We start from the raw sequence: 23,004 nt of genomic DNA on the forward strand, positions 1-23,004 counted from the left end.
AAGAAAAACGTGTAAGTCATCTCTCGACTCTCTTGGCAGTTGCATTTTGCTCTAAAAAAGCACTTTTACTAGAAAGGGGTTTTTGAAAAAAAGGCAAGGCTATAGTCTTACCAAAATACCCAATTCTCGACCAAGAACTTTTTCATCCAAAACTTGGTTAAATACACTGAAAACAAACAAGAAAAACGTGTAAATCAACTCTCGACTCTCTTGGCAGTTGCATTATGCTCTAAAAAAGCACTTTTACTAGAAAGGGGTTTTTGAAAAAAAGGCAAGGCTATAGCCTTACCAAAATACCCAATTCTCGACCAAGAACTTTTTCATCCAAAACTTGGTTAAATATACTGAAAACAAACAAGAAAAACGTGTAAATCATCTGTCGACTCTCTTGGCAGTTGCATTATGCTCTAAAAAGGCACTTTTACTAGAAAGGGGTTTTTGAAAAAAGGCAAGGCTATAGTCTTACCAAAATACCCGATTCTTGACCGAAAACTATTTTATCCAAAACTTGGTTTAATACACAAACTTGGTTTAATACACTCTGGTTTAATACATTCTAGGTAAAATAAACTAGAAAAACGTTTAAATCATCTCTTGATAATATTTACTGATGTATGCTGTAAACTTTTCCTTTTACAGGATTAAAGTTTTCGTAAAAAAGCCTTATAGTGTCCCTTGGAATAAGTACACTTTTTGAGTATCATATTTTGTACTTAAGAGTCAATTTTAAAAATTAAAGAACCAATGCTTCTAAGCAATATAAGCATCGCTGGTCAATTGATTTGTATATTTGTCTTCATTCTAGAGGGATTATTTTTATCTGTTTCTAAAGGACTCTGCAATTAGTCCATAGAGGGAAGTCCGTTGTGCAATTTTAATCTTGTCTAGTATCCAACGAAGCCTTTTTCTTGTTCGTAAAAGGAAAAGGCTATATACTAGCTTAAAGTGTACAAACTGCATACTTAGAGTGTCCAAAGTTTACATTAAATAGAGTTGAAATCTGTTGTTAATTGTGAGAAATAGTTGCTTATCCGAATTATGGCATTGTGGAACGATTCGTTTTTTAAGAACTCGAGGCTATAACTTGGTTAGAATCTAGAGCAATATATAAGATATGTTACGTGTCAGAACTATTTCATACTGCCTCTGTCGAACAATGTTATCCCTTAAAACGACAGCTGTTGTTCGAATCGTTGTATAATACATATTTAAGTCCTCAGAAGTGTTCATGACTTTAATTTACGTCAGACAGCTCATTATCACGTTGATCTGCTTTTTGTGAAAGAAAAAAGTATGAACAAACTTGATGCTTTGAAACACCATTTAATATATTTTTCCAACATAACATTTCATTTTCTTACACATAGTGAATAAAAAATAATTTCCCTTTCTTTAGATACTAGTTAATTAATTTTTACACCCTAAATACAACACTTGATAGTTTTATCAAATATACAACAAAATACATTGCAAGATTAATTCCCATTAAATTCTATAGATTAGGATAAAAATCATATGATGTTCATTCATTCTTTATTGCGTTAAGGAAATTTGGACCCTAGGCAACAGAGGGCCATTGACTTTGGGTATATTTCAAAGGATAGTTAAACTTGTCTTGCCTACTGCCAACGAGTGGATATAAACTATGCTGTTTCCTTGGGGCTTTAGAAAGTTCCTCCTAAGTTGGACATTGTTTCAGAAGTACTCCTCTCTATGATAATTATTAAGAAAAGAGTCAGTGCTGCCAAAGGGATATTCTACAGCCTGATGGGCAGAGCAAAGGGTTGGGATAGTATAACATTGAGAAGGGTGTGGTTACATTTCAAATCTATGTTGTATTCTATATGATAATATATGGTTTCAAGGTGGATAACATTGCTATGCATAAGTAATTTGAATGAATTCATTGGCTCCAGCACCATGGCTCACAAACTGGGGGTTTGGGTGATGGTCTCCTTCAACTTGAATAAGCTTAACGAATAATGAAAACATGAGCTAGGGAAAATAATTTTCAACAATTGCCAAAAAAATAAACTTGGGGTCTTTCAAGCTTGTTGTTCCTTTTTTCGATTATTCAAACCAAACTAAAGTTTACTGCTTTAGCACAGTAGGAAAACTCTCTCTGTAGTTGAAGGAACAACTTTTAACACTCCTCTTCAAATATCACTATTCTACACAAATGTTTGAAAATTAAACCTTACAGTTAAACAACATAAGATAGACTTACAAATAAAAATAACAAATAAGTCATTTTTAGATAAAGCTTATTATTAATATTATACTAAAATTTTCATAATATTTATTCCACGATTTCGTATTATTACATGTGGTAAGAAGAACTATATTTTTGAAGCTTTAAGGTTGCATTTACTGATTTCTAAGCTGATAAGACGGTCTATTTTACAAAGCAATTTTGCGAGACTGCATTTATGACTGATCAGGATTAAGTAGGGTCGCAAAAGACGAGCAAACTTCAGTATGAGTAATAACCAAGTCTAAGAGTTCTAAGGCAGGCCAAAATTAGTGAAACTTTATGCATTTCTCTGTACAAGACATTCAATTTCAGAACACTTTGATACTAGATCGATCGAAGTTATTTTACAAGCAAGCACATATTTTGCTGGATTTTCAATAGCCTAATTCACTGCTCGAAATAGCCCTAAATAGGGATCCAACTATAAGTCTGAGTACAGCAATTTAGACTAAGACATATTATCCTTAGCATGAAATATGGAGCGGATACTTTAATATACATATACGACATTTTAAAGTGCATTTGTGTTGAATTCATTATAATAAGCTTCTAAGATATTTACTAGTTAGTGCATGAAATTCTTCAATATTTGCATTGTAAGGAAGTAAGTACGAGGATTTTAAGGCCTGTAAAATTGCAAGAGACCGTCAAAATAACAAGAGACCTGCAAATCATATTTCTTTGCTGCAAGAAATGATCTCTTTTAGGTTAGTCCCCGTTTTTTGAGATCAGTGAGAGAGAAGGCGCATGTAATGGTTTAAAATAGTCAGGTGTTCAGGAAAAAGCTGTAAAGAATATCTGAAATAAATATACACTTCTTTTTTAACAGGAAAATTTCAAGTATAAGATTTATCGCATGAGTATAATCTTCAGCGATAATTATCAGAAATCTTAAGTGCATGAATTGTCACACAAACAGTAGAATTGGACAGAGGGTAATTGTGTGCCCAGAATTTTCAGAATATCTATAAGACAGCCAATTTTGGTCATCTTAGGTGTCCCTTGTTGACTAGTGCCTCGCAAACCCCACTAGGCTCCATATTCGAATAGCCAATGACGAGTGAACCTGATACAGCAGGGTTTTTCGAATATGACGTCAGGACAGCCATCTTGGAAGAAAGGTGATACACGATTCAATAAAGGCACCAGACGCCAAGAGTCAGTAGCAGACGAGAAACTGGGATTATCAAGAGCCATTTGTCACCATCAGTGGTATTCTTTAAAAATATTCCTCACCACACAAAATGGCTGCCTTGAAAGACATCCTCGTTTGGTGATTCTTCCTGTTCCTCCTGCGCAGTTTCAATGCCAGCTGGTAAAATACTGCTCAGCGACGGTGAATGCGACTTTAAGTCTTTCCAATATTCGTAAATTGTTTTATGAATAAATATATATTGTTCATCCTTCTGCACCATGCCTCCTCTGAAAAATGGAAAAACAAACAATTATAACAAATCGCTGAATCAAAAGATGCATCTTACGTGGCCTGAATTTTCCAAACTGACAGCCCAGGATAAAACAGCAATAGAAATAAGAATACACATCTATTCACGGACACCTCCCAACAACGGACAATTACAACTAACGGACAAATAGCTTTCTCGCCAAACTTTTATCACCTGCCCTGGAAGTCTTGTATAGTAACACAATAAAAGCGGACAGTACCAAACAACGGAAAATAACTTGAGTTGTACTTGAGTTTGGCTCGACATTTGAAGGTTTACCGTGGCTTTTTACTAAAGGCGGTCTGTCTCCTCCGTGATTGGCTAATTCTAACTTGAAAGCCTCGCCTTAAAAGAGGGACTTTCTCTGCCTTTTTAGCATCCGACATTAGCTGAACACGACAAAAATGCCTAATCTTTGTATCCTGGAAACTGACTTAGACGTTTGCCACCGAATCGAAACTCATAGCAACTCCTCGCTCAGGGAGAGTGCGCTATGGTGGTTCTTCATGCTGATTGGTTATTTGTGCATTAAACCAACGATGCATGAATATCATGGCCACAAATCTGAAAACAATGGCGGACAGACGGTACTAGTTTTAAACCATTTTGTCGAGATATGTGGAGACACTGACCGTCTAGCTCCGGTTGCTGTAGTGAAATGCATTTGAAATCACTCGATCGACTCAATCACTTATAATCAATACAAACAGAATCGACTAATCAAAGGTAAACATACCGATCAAGACGCATCGTGCTGACTATTTTGAGAATATTTGCAACTTGCTCATCCTGAAACAAAGTGAACGATCAAAATAAATATCACTTAAGTAAATGATCAATAACAGTCAAAACCATCTTAGAAAATGGGGTTATCTTTTCTCGATTTGATCATCTACTGAGAGAGGTCCTTTTAAAGAAATCCCCTGCAAGCAACTTCTTACGTAGTTGTTACCTATAGCCAGTGTATTATAAGTTTATTTATGTAAATTGCAGTTATTTCGTGTAGTTAAAGTAATATATTGTTTGAAAGGAATATCAATATATGAAAACTGAACTGTGATTATCAAGCAAGAGAAATTGATTAAAGTTGTTTGAAGGTAAAAAATTCCAGCATGATAAACCCGATAGCAGTGACGGGCAAGATACTCTACAAAAGTTACAAAAATCCTATTATTCGTACCATATTACAACATATAGTTACTCTAAAAAGTTAGCACCATTGCATATAGAACGGCAAGAATACTATTATTAACGTCTGGCGAAAAAACTGGCATTATAACACCAACAAGGGTGTATAACTAAACAGAATGAAGAAAATTAAAACCATTGTAACACAAGTTATCATAATATTTAAACAAAAACTCACTTCTACTTGTTCCATGGCGTGACAAATTGCAATAAAACAGCCAGTTCTGCCGCGACCAGCGCTGAAGATAAGAATTTCCAGTTGATTAATGAAAAAGTGTAACCTTGAGAAATTAACATATTTGGATTCTTTGAGGAGGGGGGCTGCCTGAGAATTTTCTGCCCCAATGGAATTTCATAAAATGCCTCAAATTGCACTCAGCAGCGATTATCGACAAAAATAGGATTTTGGAAGGGGGGTGAGGATGGCTTTTATTAAGTTTGACAGAACAGATTTAAAACATAGATTCCAAAGTTGCTACAAAATGGCTTTGCAAGCTGTTGCATACGCGTATTTGATGTAACCAGTAAAAAACCTAGTGGCGGAGCATAGTTATCACGAAGGAGAGATAGTGGGTATGTGCTGTAATAGTACGGTCATGGCTACATGGTGCCAATGGATAGTGAAGTAATAGTGTACACTAAAAGATCTGTTGTCGAGTAATTTTACAAGGGGAGGAATCGATTCTCTCTAAATAAAGGTGTGGAAAATAGCAGGGGTGTTGTTAGAATGTCAACACAGGGGGGGGGGGGGGGGGGAGGGCGGTTGGCGCATCAAAAATGTTCGATGCAACAAAACAGAGCCGATGCATGAATCTAAAAAAAGTTCAATTGAACGTGATGAACTGGAAGTTATGTTGGAGTCAAAAGATTTTGGACGATAAGATTCTATAAAAGTAGAAGCATGCATGTGCAATCATAAGCGCGTTTAATATTGAATGTCCTGGCCTAGCCTAAATCACTGAGTGTAATCCCATAAACAAAAAGACGCAGGTCAGTGCAGATTTCCAGCACAACTAAAAGCAAAACATTGACTATGGGCCTACCTGCAATGTACAACAACAGGACCACAGTCTTTTGTATGCTGCGCAGTATCAACCGCACTTCTAACATCCTTTGCTAAGGAAATTATATCTGAGCAAGACTTTGGAACTTTATGGTCCGGCCATGAAGTAAACCAGTAATGCGTTATAAGTCGAGACTCTTCTAAGAACTGAAAGAGGACGAAAACAATTTCTAAGAAATCATCTTTGGAGAATGCTTTGAATATTAATCTCTTGAAATATTTAACAAGGGGGAGGGGAGAGAAAGCTAAACTGATACAGATCAATCTCTGATGTAGTGTCAGGCATTTACATCCCATCGTTAAGAAACTAAATAGGTTTCAAGTCATACAATCGAATCAAAAATTTCATACAATTCTATTCTTCCCTGGATGATAATTTCTATTTTAGCACTGAAACTAAAAAATGATGTTTGATTCGTTATTGTTAAGATCTAAGGGTTCATTTCTTAACGAAAAACACTGACTAGAAATAAAAACAAATAGAACAGGGGATTTTCGGAAAAATTCCGCGTTAAAGAAGTAGTCCGGTTTCAAAATAAAGAAAAAGACAAAAAAACCTACCTTTCCGTGACTTATATATAATTTTGTGATGACGTAGCCCCCTGCGTCAACTTTAGAATCAAAAGTGACAGTAATATCATCGTATTTTACTTGGGTTTTGGAATTAGGACTGGGCCAATACTCGGCGCATTTCTCCTGCAAAATGAAGGAATTGCAGATAAGACTGTTCTAAAAATACAAAAGTTGGCAGTACTACCGATGTAGATGAAGAACTATTCTAGATTGGCGAGGTTGTATAAACTTACAATATTGGGCACATCTTTGTAGTCGAATGCCTACTTTCAAATTGGGTATTATCATAAATAGTTCGGCATCAACCCCCCCCCCCCCCCCTCCCATATCCTATTCAATGCAGAGAAAAAGACATTGAGCCGGGAGGGGGTAGAAATATCAACATTGTCTGTCCAGGACTGTCGCCCATGTGCTTAAGTTGAGTTCTGAAAGGGCTGAATCTTTCAATGACATGCTTCATCACTAAGTATTCTTATCATTAAAAGGGTACCAAGGTCTCCATAAAAGCCAAGACAGTGTTAGGGTTTCATACTCTCTTTCACCCTAGATTTATGCTTATACCATTGCTATTAAAACACATGCATCCCAACGCTGAATGATAGAAATATCGACATGTTTTCCCATACATGCATGCGGCCTGTCAAGCGTACAAGGGTTTGTCTCATCGACTGTACTGAGCTCTAGCTAAATTTACGGAAACCTTAAATAAGAATTTGTGATATAGAAAGAAGTACCAAGTTACAGAAAGAAATGATGCCATAGTTGAAGCATGCTGCAATACAGATGGCTATTAAAAATTATTCTGATGAAGAAATCTCTACAAAACTATAATGATTCTGGCTTAATGGTGGTTGTTAAAACAAAAATGAAATTTTTTAATAAAAACAACACATGACAAAAATGGTACAGATGCAGATGACAAATAAAGGGTCATTTCTAAAGTACTTTGAACCTAAATTAAAAAGGCCGTTGAATGAAGACGGGAATCCGTTGACAAATAAGTGGTCTACAAAATGGATTCCTTCCAATTTTTACGTCATAAAAATCTTCTCAAAGTTATACTCAACCTACCTCATTTTTCTCTTTTAATTTTGTTATCATAACTATATTTTGGCACTTTTGTTCCCAAATCATCCGCCAGAAATTCGCAACTGTGCTTTGTAATGGACCTGCAAAAATTATTTGGAACTAATTAAAAACATTGAATGGGGCATTACGGTCCTATCAATAAAAGTGCTTTAACAATGACCTCTGCTCATTCCCCCCCCCCCCCCCGCCCAACACTCCGACGTGACTGAAAGATCCTATCATTAAATGAATTCTTTCTATCTAGGCAAGATTTGGTTCTTATTCTACATTAGCAATGGAAGAAAACAGCTGTCAATTACCCACAAAAAATTTTCCCGATTTTCTGTCTATTCTTTGCTACGTCAGGGTACTTCAGACAATGTGCTCATATATTTAAGTCTTACAACTACAGTCATTTTTGCAATAAATAACACAATACAAAATATAAGTCGAAAATATCAAATTATTACCTTCTGTTGCAATATACATATTGGCAGCGTTACCATATCCCTAAAATAAATGAAGCATGATAGTGAGGCTTTTACATAAAGATGGAATCTGTAAAAATCATACTGTGAACGGAAGTTTAGTTTTAAGACTAAAATACTTAAAAGAAAGCTAGAGAATGGAGACAGTATACACATTAAAGGCATCAAGGATGAGATTTTGTATAATTATGTAAAAAGGTATTTTGTATAATTAGACAATTTTCTGAAAAATAAACTTCCTGTCTGAAAAATAATCGGGGTAGATTAATTATAAGAGGTAAGGGTGTTTTTGAAAGGAACGAAAATATTTTTCGAAATCCAACTCGCTCCAACAAACCACAATTTTAGCTTGCTCGAATAAAAAGCCTCACTGAGTTTGAAACCTTAAGCGAGGCATTAATATGCTGATTAAATGAAATAATTGATACAAACATTACATAAATGCAATACTGTCTATAATCCTCTATTAAAGATAACCAATGAAATTAACAAACCAAATGCTGTTTATTTGATAAACAAGAGTCAAAGTTATAAAGTTTGTGGGCCTAATACGAGCAAAGTTTGTGGGCAATTTCTATACCGTATGCTGGTTTAAAAAATGCAAGACGTTACAAAAAGTTAAGTTTAAAAGTTTAGTACTCGTACAAAAAGTAACTTGAAAAATTCTAAACATACCCTGATATAGTTTGCGTTAATATAAGTCGAGTTTGGGTCACCATTTATTAACTTTAGTTGAACTGCTGTTTTTGGATCTAAAAGAGAAAAGAAAAATGAGGTTCATGATAAAGTTAATGTAAAATTTCTAGGGAAGTAGGAAAAAGTGGAATAATTAGGAACAATCAAGGTAGCGAGTGGATGGCCAATTTATAGACTTAAACCAGTATAACAATGCAGAAAAATGAGGTCATCGTGAGAGATTAAAAAAATTAGGTCCTGGTATGACACTCTTCAGAGCACAGAAAATCAAATAATGGCAAACTGAGTGAAAACTTACAACCAAGTTTGCATCAAAAATAACCTAAGAGGAAAAATTTCACCTTTGACTAGTTCCTTAGTATAAGCCAATTTGCGACCACTAGTCCCGCACGCGAGGAGCAGCGGACGAAAACGAAAATTGGGCTAATAAGTTGTGAAAACAAAGTGACTTACTAGGAATATAATCAGGATATCTATTTTTCAAACTAGCATTTGACATCGACTGTTTGTCTCTTCTATGCACAGTGTTGGTGGGTATAGCCTGGAAATGGATGAGACAGGAAACATAATCAATGAGATTGGAATTTTTAATCGAACAACCTGATTCATTGGCGATTGATCTGAATGACCATTTGGGGTGGCCATAACCAAATTTAATAATTTCGTTCATCTGTCTTTTCTTTGTATGACAAGGGAATAGTGATAAATGTCTTTCAAGCTAATACATACCCAAAATTCCCTAAACAGTAATTCTGTATTCTCTTTTTCGTCTTCTAAATCGCGAAATTTCATGTACTTGGACATACTCAGCAATGATTCTTCAGTTGGGCTAAAAAACCAAATGTTTTTTAAAATTCTTTAAATCTGATGATTGAAAGTTATTTCCATACAACCTCGATTTTCATTTAAAACCCCTTACCTCCCAACTCCCCTGGCTACTAAAGGCAATGTGTCACGCGTCGCGCCGTCCATTGGTTTACCGAAACAAAGAATAAAATTTTTAATTCTGCGAATTTCTGCGAAATTTAATTTCGCAACAAAGGTGGCCTCTAGTTATACTAATTAAGTACTCTTCTCTAAATTCAAGAACCCTGGGATAGCTAACAGAAAACACGGTACACTGTCTTGTTTAGAATATAGGCCAACTCCCTAACATGCTATCAAAGGTCGACTATGACTAAAATGTCCAATTCGCTAGTAATGTTTAGATGAGACTAGCTAAGATGTATTTTGACACGCTCAAACAAGGTCTTACAAACTAAAAGCTTTCGAAAATCTGCAGATATAAAATGTTCAGCAGCATTCTTGCAAGACAAGATTATTCTTTTTTGAAAAATCTAGTGAAGGACAATCACCTAAGGAGTAGGAGCATTGTTTGATTAATGAGAAAGATTCGATCCTGGGCAGATGGTGATCAGATTTTGAACTCCCTTTCTTCTGCTATGTTTATTTTTTTGCTACTATTATTATTTTTTCACATCATTAAGTTGAATCAAAAAGGGGCAAAAGGTTGGAGGATCCATGCACGCTATTTGATACGTGTCAGAGTTGTGATGCAACAGTTGTGTCCAAGATCGAAAAATTAGCTGCTGTTTTTTCTCTAAATTTTGTCGTTCGCATCATGTTTCAATTAATCATTGTTACTTCATTGGCAGAAAAGAAAGAACGGTTTTAGTATCACTCTAAGATATTAGGAGTATTGTGCTTGATTTTATGTGAGGATTGATTATGCAAAGTTTGCCAAGGGCAGGGCAAAATCTTCAGTTTATTCTCCTGCTCTCGTAGGAATTTCTAACTGAATAGAAGTTGTTGGGATTGAACACCATTTGAAGACTATGTTGAGTACATATCAAAAACAAGCAGGCAACTGGCCTTGAACCTTTAGGTAACATTAAAATACATCGGAACTGAGAGCATCGATAAAGCCAATTCCCCTATTGCATTTTGTGTAGTTTCGTGTTAATTTTGTTTTAGAATCTACAGAAAAAACGGGTATTTTTGTTGGTCTAATACGGAACTTAGCATCTAACAGAAGCATCGCAATTACAAATACAGACTTACCTTTCGTGGCCTCGGTTTGATATGATATTCTGCCCTGGAGTCAGATCAATAACCAACGAAGCTTGCGATCCACGTCTGAAATACAAAAGTTTTTAGAGCGATGAGAAGTTTATTTAACCGATTCAAAACAATCCTTTGAAAAATATAAAAGTTTTCCTATAATGCAAGAGTGTAACAGTTTTCATATGTTTAAAGGCATCTAGTTATTGTTTAAAGGCATCATCAGTAGGAAGTTCTTTGCTTTCGGTGTGATCACTGTAGATTCATGTGATTTTGGCACATGAAACTACAACCGACCGTTAAAAAATCCTGTTTCCACACCAGTACGAGGCAGCTTCATGTGATCAGTCTTTGGACCACCAATAACAATACAGCATTATTTCTCAACTCAGTGTATTGTGATATACCATCTTCTTTTATCATGACTAAAGGCCTTTGAGTAAAAGATTAACATAGCATTCATCAAATGATAAGGAAGATATTAGCTTTGTTTCTGGTATTGTTTTTGAAATTCTACAGTATTGTGACATAGAGTATTAAGAATTAAGTAACCCAAAAGTTTGAGGCTTTTATTTAGCGACCCAGATTGGGTTCTAAAGCAGGAAAATTCTCGTCTTGAACATACCGACTTTGAAGAAGCCCGGGTCTTTTGTGCTCTCGATCTCCGGACCATTTCTGCACTTTACGAGGTGAGCCATGGATAGTGTAAAGGTCTTTCATCTGAGGTTGCACCATTGTAGGGGACATGGTATCAATAGGCTTTATTGTGTGACATACAAATGTGTCATGTTTCTCACGGTTCGAATGGCTAGTTGACCCTCCATCTTTTCTATTTTTTGATCTTTTGAAGAAACACTGCAAAGAGTGAAAGTTTTCAAGATTTAAATGAGAGCAGAAAACGGAAGGGTGTTTCTGGAAAGAAAAGTATGTTGGTGAAAACAAAAACAGACCTACTCCACAGAACTAGGAATATTATCAAACAAATTAAATAGATGTAATTAAAAAGAAATAAAGGCAATTCTGCTTCTCTTGTATCGGCAGCAATTTCTTTAATATACAGCGAAATATTAAAAAAATGGAACTCAAATTAAAAGAGAAGATTCCAAGGGGTTCCATAGGAACTTCGGACAATAACCTGGTGAATACCCTATTTCATGTCAATTTTATTTGTTTTTATATCTTTCTAAATTATCTCGAAAACAATATAGGATGTCGAAATGGGGTGACGAAACGGGGTGACGAAACAGGATGTCGAAACGCGGTGTCGAAACGAGGTGTCGAAACGCGGTGTCGAAACGGGGTGTCGAAACGGGGATTCCAAGCATCCATAAGGCCTTTGAGGATGCTCCTAATTAAAAGGACATTCTGATCATTGGCTTTTTACGTTTACAGCTCTTCCTATAAGGCAGACAGTTCTATAATAAAGACTGGTAAACAGTAATTTTTATATTTCTGATAATATTTCAGAACCGCTAGACTAAAATACATTTGACTCAAAGTTGAGGATACATTTAGAGAAATTGGAAAAATCGCCATGTTAAATAATCACATGGTAAACAAGGATACTTTAGTGGGGGTTGATCAAAATTGGAGGTGGGAGAGAGTGCGACCTAAGAAACAATTAAGAAAGGCATTAAGAGCACAGCTGAAATTTTGAATTTCTACGTATGCTTTAAGTCCATTGTTGGGTTGATATTCAAAAATAAACATTATAAAAAAAATATCAGGACCGAGCAATAAAAAATAATATGACACTTGCAATCATCATTATAGTAAAAAATTATAAAAATAAAAGAAGACTAGCATTTTTCATCATATAAAACAGCAGACTGATATTATTATTCCAAATATTTCCCGCAAGTACAAACGTGAAATCTTCGACATCAGATTTCAAAAACAATGTAAAATACGTCTACAGCTTCTATTATAAATTCATACGTACAACAACAACAGCCATGACTATCATGAACAGAAAGGTTGCTGTGGCAACGGCTGCAACTGGAAACCAGACCTCTTCAGTGATGTTAGGATGCAGGGTCATTATTTCAACATTCCTCTGAAAAAATACGAAAACATAGTAATAATTTGAGCGCCAAGTACTAAAAACAGTTAAAATAGTGTCAAGATCAGTTTCATTAACCCATATTGCAAATGGCATTGATGAAAATTCCGGAATTTCTTCACGCGTTTTTTGGGTACATAAATTTCTTATTGGCTTAAGCCGATTTCGCAGACTAAGTCTTGGGGGACATCTATTAATATTTTGCATTGCGGGGTGAACGGAGAATCATTTATCAATTAAAAATTTCACTTGTTTTGGACGGATGTTGTAAATTTTTGATAGCAAATCAAACTATTTTAAGACTAATTGTAATAACGATTGTTGCTGTTAACCTTAAAATACACTTTTATGGTTTGAAATAGAAATATGACAAACACAAGAAAAGCGTCTTCACTTACAAACAGTAAAATCCCTTCGAAACTTGAAGGTATACATGGTATATGGTTTGCTCTACATGAAAAATATTTCATAAGAAACAATCTAAAGACTAGGAAAATACCTTGACATAATACTTGGTGATGTTGTAATCTTGTAAGAAGCCTGCCATCTTTTTTGTTTCAAAAAGCCTTACAAGATCTTTGCCATCGATAAGATCATCAGCGCTTGCTTTCGACGTGGTCTTTCTGCAATACACTTCTAAGGTCTGTAAGGCTGACTTCACCTGAAATACACACAAAGAATGATGAAATATTCCATGTGTTGGAAAAAATCTGTTCGGTTAGAGAAACACGCTCAATGGCAGGGCAAACTAAACTGGGGCGCCACATTACGGTCTGGTCAAAAATAGCACGAATTCTACTTCTTAATAAAGAGTTTGCGGACACTTGAAATGATGCGATGTTGTTACTCACAGAGAATGTGCTTAATTATTCATAGCCTATGGAAATTAGGAATTTTAAATTTTTGAAGCGGGCAGCAAGGAAAAAGGCAGAATAAGCTATACCACAGACATTTGTACAGGCAAGTTAACATGGCGCCATGATTAAAATATGTTTTTGGCTGTTTACATATTTAGCAAAGGCACTTACTTGCTAATGAAATTGCAAAAATTCTGTGGTTGAGAAATCAGGTTTTTTGCTTAGTCCAATTTTTGAGATTTTAAAACTCGCTTTTACGGACAGTAGGCTCAGTATTAGCGCATTATCCCGGCTTTTCAGAAAAAAGATAAACACAAATGGTAAAGACTGACCAACCGTCTAGAATATTCAAGATAATGGCAATAAATCTAGAATTAGGCCTTATTTTGGGCTTTCATATTTAAGAGTTTTCAACGTGGTAGGATTGTCAATAACCGATTGACAGTGTGTGATATAAGATTCTGTTCTGGATTTTCCACTGGACTTTCACATTAAAGCAAATAGTGCGAGTCCGCATTTTTCTCCAGAGATCCTGACTGGCTAGGTTTTCTCTTCCACCGTTGAACCAAAACTGATTGTTCCTCGCGAACAATAATTCACCATCGTCATCCCCGCCGAGGTAGAATTTTTGATATCTCGTTTTAACAAAGCACTAAAAACTGCAAATCGTCATGGCGGAGCTTGAAGACGTGGAACAATTTCACTGACAATGTAAAAGGAAGCTGATAGCCAGTACCATACAATCATTAATATTTATATGCACGCTAGAACAACGGGAGTGCCTAGTAAAATTGTGAATCAACATTTAGTGGAACATTTCCTCCAGACGACTGTGAATTATTTGATCAGTTGCATTTTTGTCTAATTCACATGCGTTTACAAGCTTCAGAGACTTAGAATACACGAAATAACAGATGGCAGCGCAAGACAGTTCAAGATAGTACCTTGGGCGAAGAAAGATCCATGAATTCCCCATGCCCCCAAATACAGAAACTTCATGGCTGAAACCAGAGAAGACGCCAGCCTGGCAACAACACGTTCCAAAAACAAGATTATACATGAAATATTGCTTTGCAGATCCAATAACGTTTCTATAAACATCTAACTTTTTAAAAGCCATGAATAAAAACGAATGCAATTAGTAACAAGGCTATTTTTCTCCTCTTTTTCAGAGCTTGATGTTTTTGGTTCTTGTATGTAGCCTTGGCGCAAATATTTTACAGGTAATGCGAATATCAATAAAAATTAGGCAACCTTAAGGTTGGTCTGATGCTAATGCAACAAGGGGATGTAATATTTGGCCAACCAAATAGCCCGTGTTTGTAGGTCTAATTATAAATGGTCATTGACCATCTTGGAAATTCTGAGATTCCCCTAATGGGGAGTTCTTCCGAGGTTCTGAGCCCCGTCATATCGTTTTCAAAGACGCCGCTTCTGGTGAGTCCCTGAATAACACCAAGCAGGCCTACGTTTTCCGATGATTATGCAAGGAGATTGCTCTAAAATTACCTGCTTGTAAGAGTAAGAATCGAAATATCAGAATGTAAACAAAATGTCGTTTTCTCAAGGATAATAAAAATTCAGCCTTCTAATAATAATCGCCAATAAAGAAGAACATTGAGTAACTCCCTTAAATGATTTACATAATGTGAGAAAAATCTCGCAATGAAAGGATTTAGCCGGGTTGTCCCACGTGGCCTAAGCAATTTAAACAGGAGTGATTACACTGTCTACTGGCTTTTCATGAGAAGAGAACTCATTCTTATTTACGATTTCACAACTGTTTCGTTAACATTTAGGCCGGCTTTCGACAATTCGGTTGAAAAATCACTGTTAAAAAATCACAGCTTGCACAAGACCATTGAATTTGGTGTCTAAATATGTTCGCCCAGGAATCAATAGATATTTTTAGCTCACATGAAAGCAGGTTGAAACGAACAAAACGATGGTATTACCGTAAAAGAGAATCTTGAAGCAACAGCCAAAACAAAATGTGTCCTATCTTTCTTCAACTTTCCAAGAAACAAAAGAGTGCCTTAGTTAAGTCTAACTTTCCGTAGTAATGTACAGAAAAACGCACGCTTTGTTTTGCAAATATTCAAGAAAATATAATCTTAAAAAAAATTAAGAGTCTGTCTTATAAACGTTGAACCAGTCCCTTGCTGACTATTGTGTCATAAGCAAAGTTAATAATTCCGTTCAGAACGATATGGAAATCACAAAAAGGGGTAATTTGGCATGACTGATTTAGAGTACCGTGTAAGAAATTGCATCGCAAAAGATACGGGACACTGCCCACTTTAAAGAAAAACAGTATCTTGCATTGAAATTGCTAAAAGATTTAACCAAAGCTTTGTTTGGTGCCACAAAAAAAACTACCCTGGTGCGAAACCGAAACGATACGTCAGTATTAAGGCAGACCAGTTCAGCATGGGACACTGTTATCACACAAATTAACAAACTGAGATATGAATATCGGATTTATCCTATGTACGACTTTTGCCTTTAATTGACTGGGAATTTAAAATCAATCTGATTTAGTGAAAGTCTGAGTTATCTAGGGTGCGACTTAATGGGACAAAACTGTATCTGCCAAACTTTACGTCTGTGCCTCTCTCAGATTCACCATTGGCGTTTTAACTCCGCTTTCCAAGCTTGCATTTAGAGCTGAGTAACACAAAAATACATAGTTGACATACCTTTTTTGCATCCAGTATTGCACATGTCGCATCCTTCTGCCCTGTGCTCAGCGCTATTTTCTGCAAAAACTGGCTCTGTCTTGACTCTAATTGGGGCTTTGTGATTCCAAGGCTCTGAAAATGGAACAAGATACTCTTCAGTTTTAATTCAAGAAAAATTATCAACAAACCTTGGTCCTATTTCTGAAATGCTTACGATTATCAGTCAGCTACACCAATGACTTATGACGAATGGCTTCTTTTCAGAATGCACACTGTTAAACTCGCCAAAACCTTGACGCAAGGCACAAATATATAAATCAATAAACATGTGACAGTCAGATATAAATATATACTATTTTTTGTGAAAACATGATTCCTAAATTATCTATAAAACGACAGAGTCACCACTTCTCTATAGCCACCACTAGTATGTTAAAACCATTCCTGATGATAAAGAGCTTGTATGGTTGGTAAAAACATCAAGACAAAACAAAAGCTCTGTCGTTATCCTATATGACGACCAACCTTAAACAAACACTTTTCTGTCATCTTTAAAATACACCAAATGAGTTGCTTAAACATGCCTGACTGGGATAGTACTATTGCAACACACAACTATATAGACGGCTCCACCCAGGCCCTAATATGCTAAATTCAACTTTTACAGCTTGACTCCAACACCAGAACTCTCTTGAAAGAACACCTGCCTCGCATTTGGCTATAATCTGCTAAAAGCCAACGGTCCACGTGATTTTTAGGTGCAGAAGTTTCCTTCCGAATTTGCTAATTTTAATAAAAAAAGCCCTGTATACCAGCATGTGATTTATGTTGCACTGACCTCTGGTGATGGGTTGAAATCTGCACAAGCAGTTACATAAAAACAGCCATGGTAAAGCGAGGGGATCTTATGTTTTGAATACAATCATTCTTTTATAAGAATACACCTTATAAAAACACTGACGGTCAATTTGCTGAAAAGTCAATACAACGCAACAAACACGCCAAGCTCCAGATAAAGAGTAGGGAGAGAAAAAAATTAGGATTTTTATATTTTTCATATTCTAACGTTGCTTTTTCCACACATATATCCTATAAATTGTTGCTAAGACTAATAAAAAACAAATTTCCAAGACATTTTGATAGCACAGTTAATAGGCTGTGAAAAACTGGTATGTGTTTTAACATGGGAGTAAATTTTAAAAAACACATTATTTTCTTCTTACATTGTTCTTAATTTTTCTTGGAAAAAGAGCCTCAATCCTTTTATAAAATATGGTTATATCAATAGTGTGTAGCAAGTAATCAGAAACAAAATCAAGTGTTTTGAAAGATGAGCTTGGCTGGCTGCTATCAAAACAAGAATATTACATCTTGTTAAAATACCTTATCCATTACAACGTAGAAAAACTTTCACTTTGCAACAGATATTGTGATTATTCCAAGAATGCATATGATAAATTTTAAATCATAAACCGACTTGCAAAAATCCTTAAATTAGCGTCATTACTTAAACTGTAGCCAAAATTCTAGGCATTGATTTTACCTTTATCCAATATTTTTTTCTATTTATTCATTCTCTCTATATAAGACCTAATTTGCTTATGTTCAGTTCAGTTGACTTTTTTGCCCATGTAGGATCTAATGTCTAAAATATAGTTGAAAACAAATACAGCCTGGGTTAACATTGTGATGATAATTGGCACAGAACTATATTCTATATTCAATATTCTATATTGATCATAGCTATATTTCAAGCCAAGCTTAAAGCAAGGGTTGGGTTTTTGGAATTCCCTTAATCAAAGGATCTTTGCATTCATGTTAACTGCAATGAGTTTGATCATTCCAAAACAAATTAATTGATTGATGTCTAATCTTTTCAAAAATTTGAGAAAAGGACACCATAACTGGTCTTGATGATTCTAAGCAAAAATTCTGTATTTGTTCCACCAAGTCACAAACGAAATCAGACTTTTTTAATTAAAATAAGAAACTATCTTTTTTGTTTGCATGTATACTTTGTGTATTGACTAGTTGGCTCTGACTATTTTCTGCCCTGCTGAGTAGTAAAACAAGGTAAGGGACACGATTTCAACACAAAACTATGGATTTGGAATACATGTTATCAACTCAGTTTAAAGATTGGGAAATTGCAGAAAAAATGCACTGCTACCACCTGCTCTTACACATGGATTTTGTACCTAATGAAAAAGCCATAAGATGCTGTTAAAATTTCATAGAAAGTTAGCATTTAAATGTTTTAGATTAACTATTAGTAAAGGAATCATTTTCTTGTATAATGATTTTTTCTGTCTTCTTTGCTTCTCTGAAATAACTCATTGTGTTCTAATTTATGGAAGGCGGAACCTTATGAAAAAGGTGGAGCAAATGAAAATGGGTCACATACCATACCCTTATTCTCTGAGTGTTAACATATTCTGTATGGTTAAAATAACTTTTTCATGATCAAAAGGCCAAAAGTTTATAGAAAAGCAGGATCTCTGCTCATCTTAATTTGGGAGGAATTAATATCAATCCAAAAGTTTAAATAGTTTACTTAACAGAAAGAAAAAATCTGATACCTTGTTTATTAAAAAGTTCTCTTGTTCCCAGAAAACCCAAGAGTATTTCTAAAAATTATGCAGGTCTTACAAATTAAGTAAAATACAATTGTCATTTGATTGTTGCCCAAGAACTTCAAGGAGTATAATGACAGGCAATGAGCATCCACTGTTCTTTCTGACCACCATGATCAGTCACACAATTTAAAATCTTTGCCAAGTCCCCTTTTGCTTACTCTCAAATTATTGATCCACCACAAAAAGGCATGTTTTGAATGCTTAAACTATTGGAATAACTTGACTATTAAGTAAAAGGCATCTCTCAAAAGTTGTATGCTTAATTTCTTAAACTTCACATTAAATGCTTTTCAAAGACCCTACCCAGTTGTCATTTCATAGCATAGCGATATTTCATATTCTAACCAAAGAAGTTAACAAATTTCCATTTCTAGAAAATTATATAACACAAATGAGAAAGCTGCCTTTATTTGTATGATGCCAGGCATGGGTTACATTTGCAGTTTATACTCACAGCCAACAACATGAAAATGCACACTTTTGAGAACTATCACTGAAATCAAAGACCATCTCTAGCTATCAGTGCAAGAATTTTCACTGCATAAAGATCAAGAAACCAAAACCAATATAACAACCCCTTTTTTACAGTGGCATTCCTATAAGAACAGCTCAGTTTCAAGCTAAATGAACTATATGATAGGTTGCACATTTTCCTATGGAACAGTTTAGAGCCATATAGTGAAGAAATTGTCAGTTAGCAGGACTGGGCCTCGTGTAAGACTAAGGGACAATGTTGTTGTGTTGATGCTTGTGGATAGGGTGCATCCACTACATCAACTGAAGTGAAATTTGGTGAGACAGAGAATCACTATGCATTGAGAAGATTTTAAAATCTTGTTGTTACTAGAGAGTAATTTTCCATTCATAAAGCTGTTAAGATTGATTTCACACCCATATTCTGATACCAATTTCATGGAGAAGAAGCCTGTTCATACTGCAGTGGGATGAAGAGAAGAGTACTTCACAACAGGCTGCTTTGCTCAAGAGACTGGACAAAGATGCTTTATGTGAAAACACAGGTTTGATTCAGAATGATTCTGACTAAGCAGCATTGCAAAAAGGATGTTTGCTTATGGTTACATGACCAAACCCCTTTAAAATATTTAGGAAAAAAATTAAATTTGCTATCACTTTCATACAAACTATTCAGGGGATTTAAATTGGTGCTATGAGTCAACTAATGGAATACAGTCCTGCAACTTTTCCCAAATAATGATAAATTTTTTTGGTTAAAAGCAGGGCTGCATAAATTTTGCCTCAATTACATTACAACAAATTTTAGTCTCAACTCCCAACCACTCCAAAGAATATCTGTATGTTATTTCTTATTTTACTAACTAGAGGGGGCAATTTCCCCTACAGCCCTAGTACCCTTTTTGATTAAGACAACATACTGCTGTCCCATTATAAGAACAGAGATTTGAACTAGTAGCATATTTCCCTTAAAAAAGGCCATGATCCTCTGGATCCACCTCTCATTTAAAAAAGCTCTCAATTTCTTGCTTTCAATAATATTGGCAGAGACTTGTGCAGTGCTGGAAATGAAATTATTTTGATCGAAAATGAAATTATGCTGTAAAATGATTGACACATTATCGACTCGCATGCAGAAAATAGTATGACTGACACTGTAAATCCTGATCTTGTCTCAAGAAATTATTGCGTTCATAGAAACACGCAGAGCAGTTATCATGAGTTTATGAGTCTGAATGTAAACTTATATACATATGTACGTTTCTAGCTAGGTGGTTTGTGAAATTATATAATACTGAAGATTGATTAATCATTCTATCCTGGCGCGGTGCCACCCTCTTTTTACATATCAGCGCATAAATCAGCAAGGATTCAGGCAACAAAGAGGTCAATACTCACAATAACAAGGACATAAGCGTCGGGAACAGTTCTCTTAAAGCTCTCGTCATGCTGGGTCGCTCTACGTTTCAGAAAAGAAAGTTTGCTCACAACCAGATGTCCGAGATCGTCTTCATCGTTTTCTGCAGATGAGCTGGAGGTGGCCGATAATTCATCACTTGTCTTTATTATCGGGCGTCCTCCCGTCGTGGTAGTTAAAACCATTGCTAATGAAAGAAAAAGGAAACTTTGGCAAAGAATCCATTAACGAAAATCGACTTGCTTGGTTGTTAGGAGAGAATGCTAGGCCTATCTGGACAATGACCTAATCTGTTTAACTATTCCATGTCATTTTCCTCAAGCAGGCGTGAGATGTTTGGCTTCGGTGCCTGATTTCGAGTCAGGGAAAAAAATTTCATTCAATCGAAGAAGAAAAAAATTAAATTGCTTTCTTCTCAAAATTTCTTCACACAGCACTTTCCTGATAACAACTATTTCAGCATATTCATTTCAATTAATCATAATAATGATAAAAATCAAATAAATTAAAATCATTCATGAAAATAATTTGATCTTAATGAAATAATGTAATTAAATTGTTCCATTTTAATCAAAGCCTTAAGTACGTTGAGTTTCAGTTTTCTTTAAATTCATAAAAATGAACACTATACTATATTTTCTTTCTCATTTTTTACATAAACTGCAGATAATTTTGGCTGTTAATGAAGCATTTTAAGCATTCAAGACCATATCATAGATCTTAAGTGAAAACAATATTATCAAGATTAATTTAGAAAAAGTAATCTCAGATTTAGCAATTCTACATTAAACCGTTAGGTTAAGCACAATGTAAAAACCCATGTTAATAATTAAACCATTCTACAAATACTCTCAATATATTAAGTGAGCTGTTTACAAACCAGAACTTTTGCTAGGATATTTAAGAAGGGTGTTGCCTATTCTATTCTTATACTAAAACAAACACACAAATAGAGAAAATATTGTCAAACGCAAATTTTAGTTGTGAGTAACAATATAATTTAGCAGCTAAAAAAAAGTTTTCTTTGCCTTAAAGGTGTTTACTTTCCATCAGTTTTCCTTTCCAAAAAAATTTTACAAATAAATAACAGCTAAATCCCATTTAACAAATGTTATTAATTGAGAACTTGAGCCAGTGTTACAGGCCCTGAGCTTTTTAAACTTATTTTGCAAATAACGATATTAAAAAAATACAGAAATTTTTAAAAACTGAAGAATTGACAGTTTCCAAGATAGTAATTTTGTGGGTTATTTCGCTTCAAATTTCAAGTTAGGAATATCAAAATTTAATTTCGGCTACTTATCAATAATTCAATGATGAATTTATCAATTTTGAGGAAAACTGGGTTTAAATAATCTCACTCTATCAGACAGATATAAACTAGATTGAATTATAAATTAAGGTGGATATTGACAAATCGAGTTTAATAACATTTAATGCTAGTATTTTGCAAAGAAAAGTTTGAATGAACACCTCCAAATACATGACATTAATCAACAAATTTGGTTCTGTGAACTTGTGGACTGATCTTCCGGCGAGTGATGTTTTCAGCCCATTAGAATCTCCTAAAAAGTAGATACTTACCTCGAGACTCGTGGCCATGAAGTAGCAACTGGTTCAAAATGAAAATACACAGAAAATTTCGCATGATAAGGCAAGATATCGGCTATTTTGTCAAAAACCATGACTTAAGCGGAACGGCAGCTTCATTGTATAAATTAGATTTGATTAGAGCGCTCCTGCGCAGTAACGTTGCATTGCGCAGCTCATTGCTCCTTCACCAATTCATTTCCTTGCTTTTTGCACCAAACAAAAATAACTGAGGTGTTCTCCTCAATTTTCAACGAAGTTTTTCATGAGAAGGAATTTATTCATAAGAAGGCCCTGTTCTGAGAGATACTATAGATCTGGCTGAGCGGCCTTCATTTTGCAGTTTCATCCTCTATCATTTTACAAAAAAAACCCTATAAATAATTGTAAACATTGTAAAATCTACTCATCCCTGGCGTATAAAATGAGCTTCATATTTGTTTTCTGATGG

General features: G+C 35.1%; 1 protein-coding gene across 1 annotated transcript; it reads right to left on the reverse strand.

Annotated features, from left to right (window-relative positions):
• Positions 1-1,303: 1,303 nt before the first annotated feature.
• Positions 1,304-22,707, reverse strand: LOC135695283 (receptor-type tyrosine-protein phosphatase R). The gene is made up of 17 exons (XM_065214289.2): positions 22,548-22,707; positions 20,945-21,150; positions 16,455-16,568; positions 13,398-13,559; positions 12,779-12,892; positions 11,462-11,691; positions 10,837-10,911; positions 9,505-9,604; positions 9,229-9,316; positions 8,755-8,831; positions 8,062-8,101; positions 7,595-7,692; positions 6,512-6,646; positions 5,931-6,097; positions 5,066-5,126; positions 4,436-4,488; positions 1,304-3,676 (listed from the first exon to the last, which is right to left on the reverse strand). Exons 1-17 carry the CDS (start codon positions 22,609-22,611, stop codon positions 3,487-3,489), a joined length of 1,974 nt encoding a protein of 657 aa, XP_065070361.1. The 5' UTR covers positions 22,612-22,707; the 3' UTR covers positions 1,304-3,486.
• Between the last annotated feature and the right edge of the window lie 297 nt (positions 22,708-23,004).

Source organism: Rhopilema esculentum, chromosome 2, assembly GCF_057945365.1.
Source record: "Rhopilema esculentum isolate cy_ngs chromosome 2, ASM5794536v1, whole genome shotgun sequence".
Classification (NCBI taxonomy): domain Eukaryota; kingdom Metazoa; phylum Cnidaria; class Scyphozoa; order Rhizostomeae; family Rhizostomatidae; genus Rhopilema; species Rhopilema esculentum.

Coding starts and splice junctions, on each gene's coding strand:
- LOC135695283 (XM_065214289.2), bottom strand. CDS start 22,611: ATGCGAAATTTTCTGTGTATTTTCATTTTGAACCAGTTGCTACTTCAT. Junction 9,605..10,836: donor TCAAACCGAGGCCACGAAAG/GTAAGTCTGTAT, acceptor TTGGTTTTTTAG/CCCAACTGAAGAATCATTGC. Junction 8,832..9,228: donor ATATCCTGATTATATTCCTA/GTAAGTCACTTT, acceptor TTTCTCTTTTAG/ATCCAAAAACAGCAGTTCAA.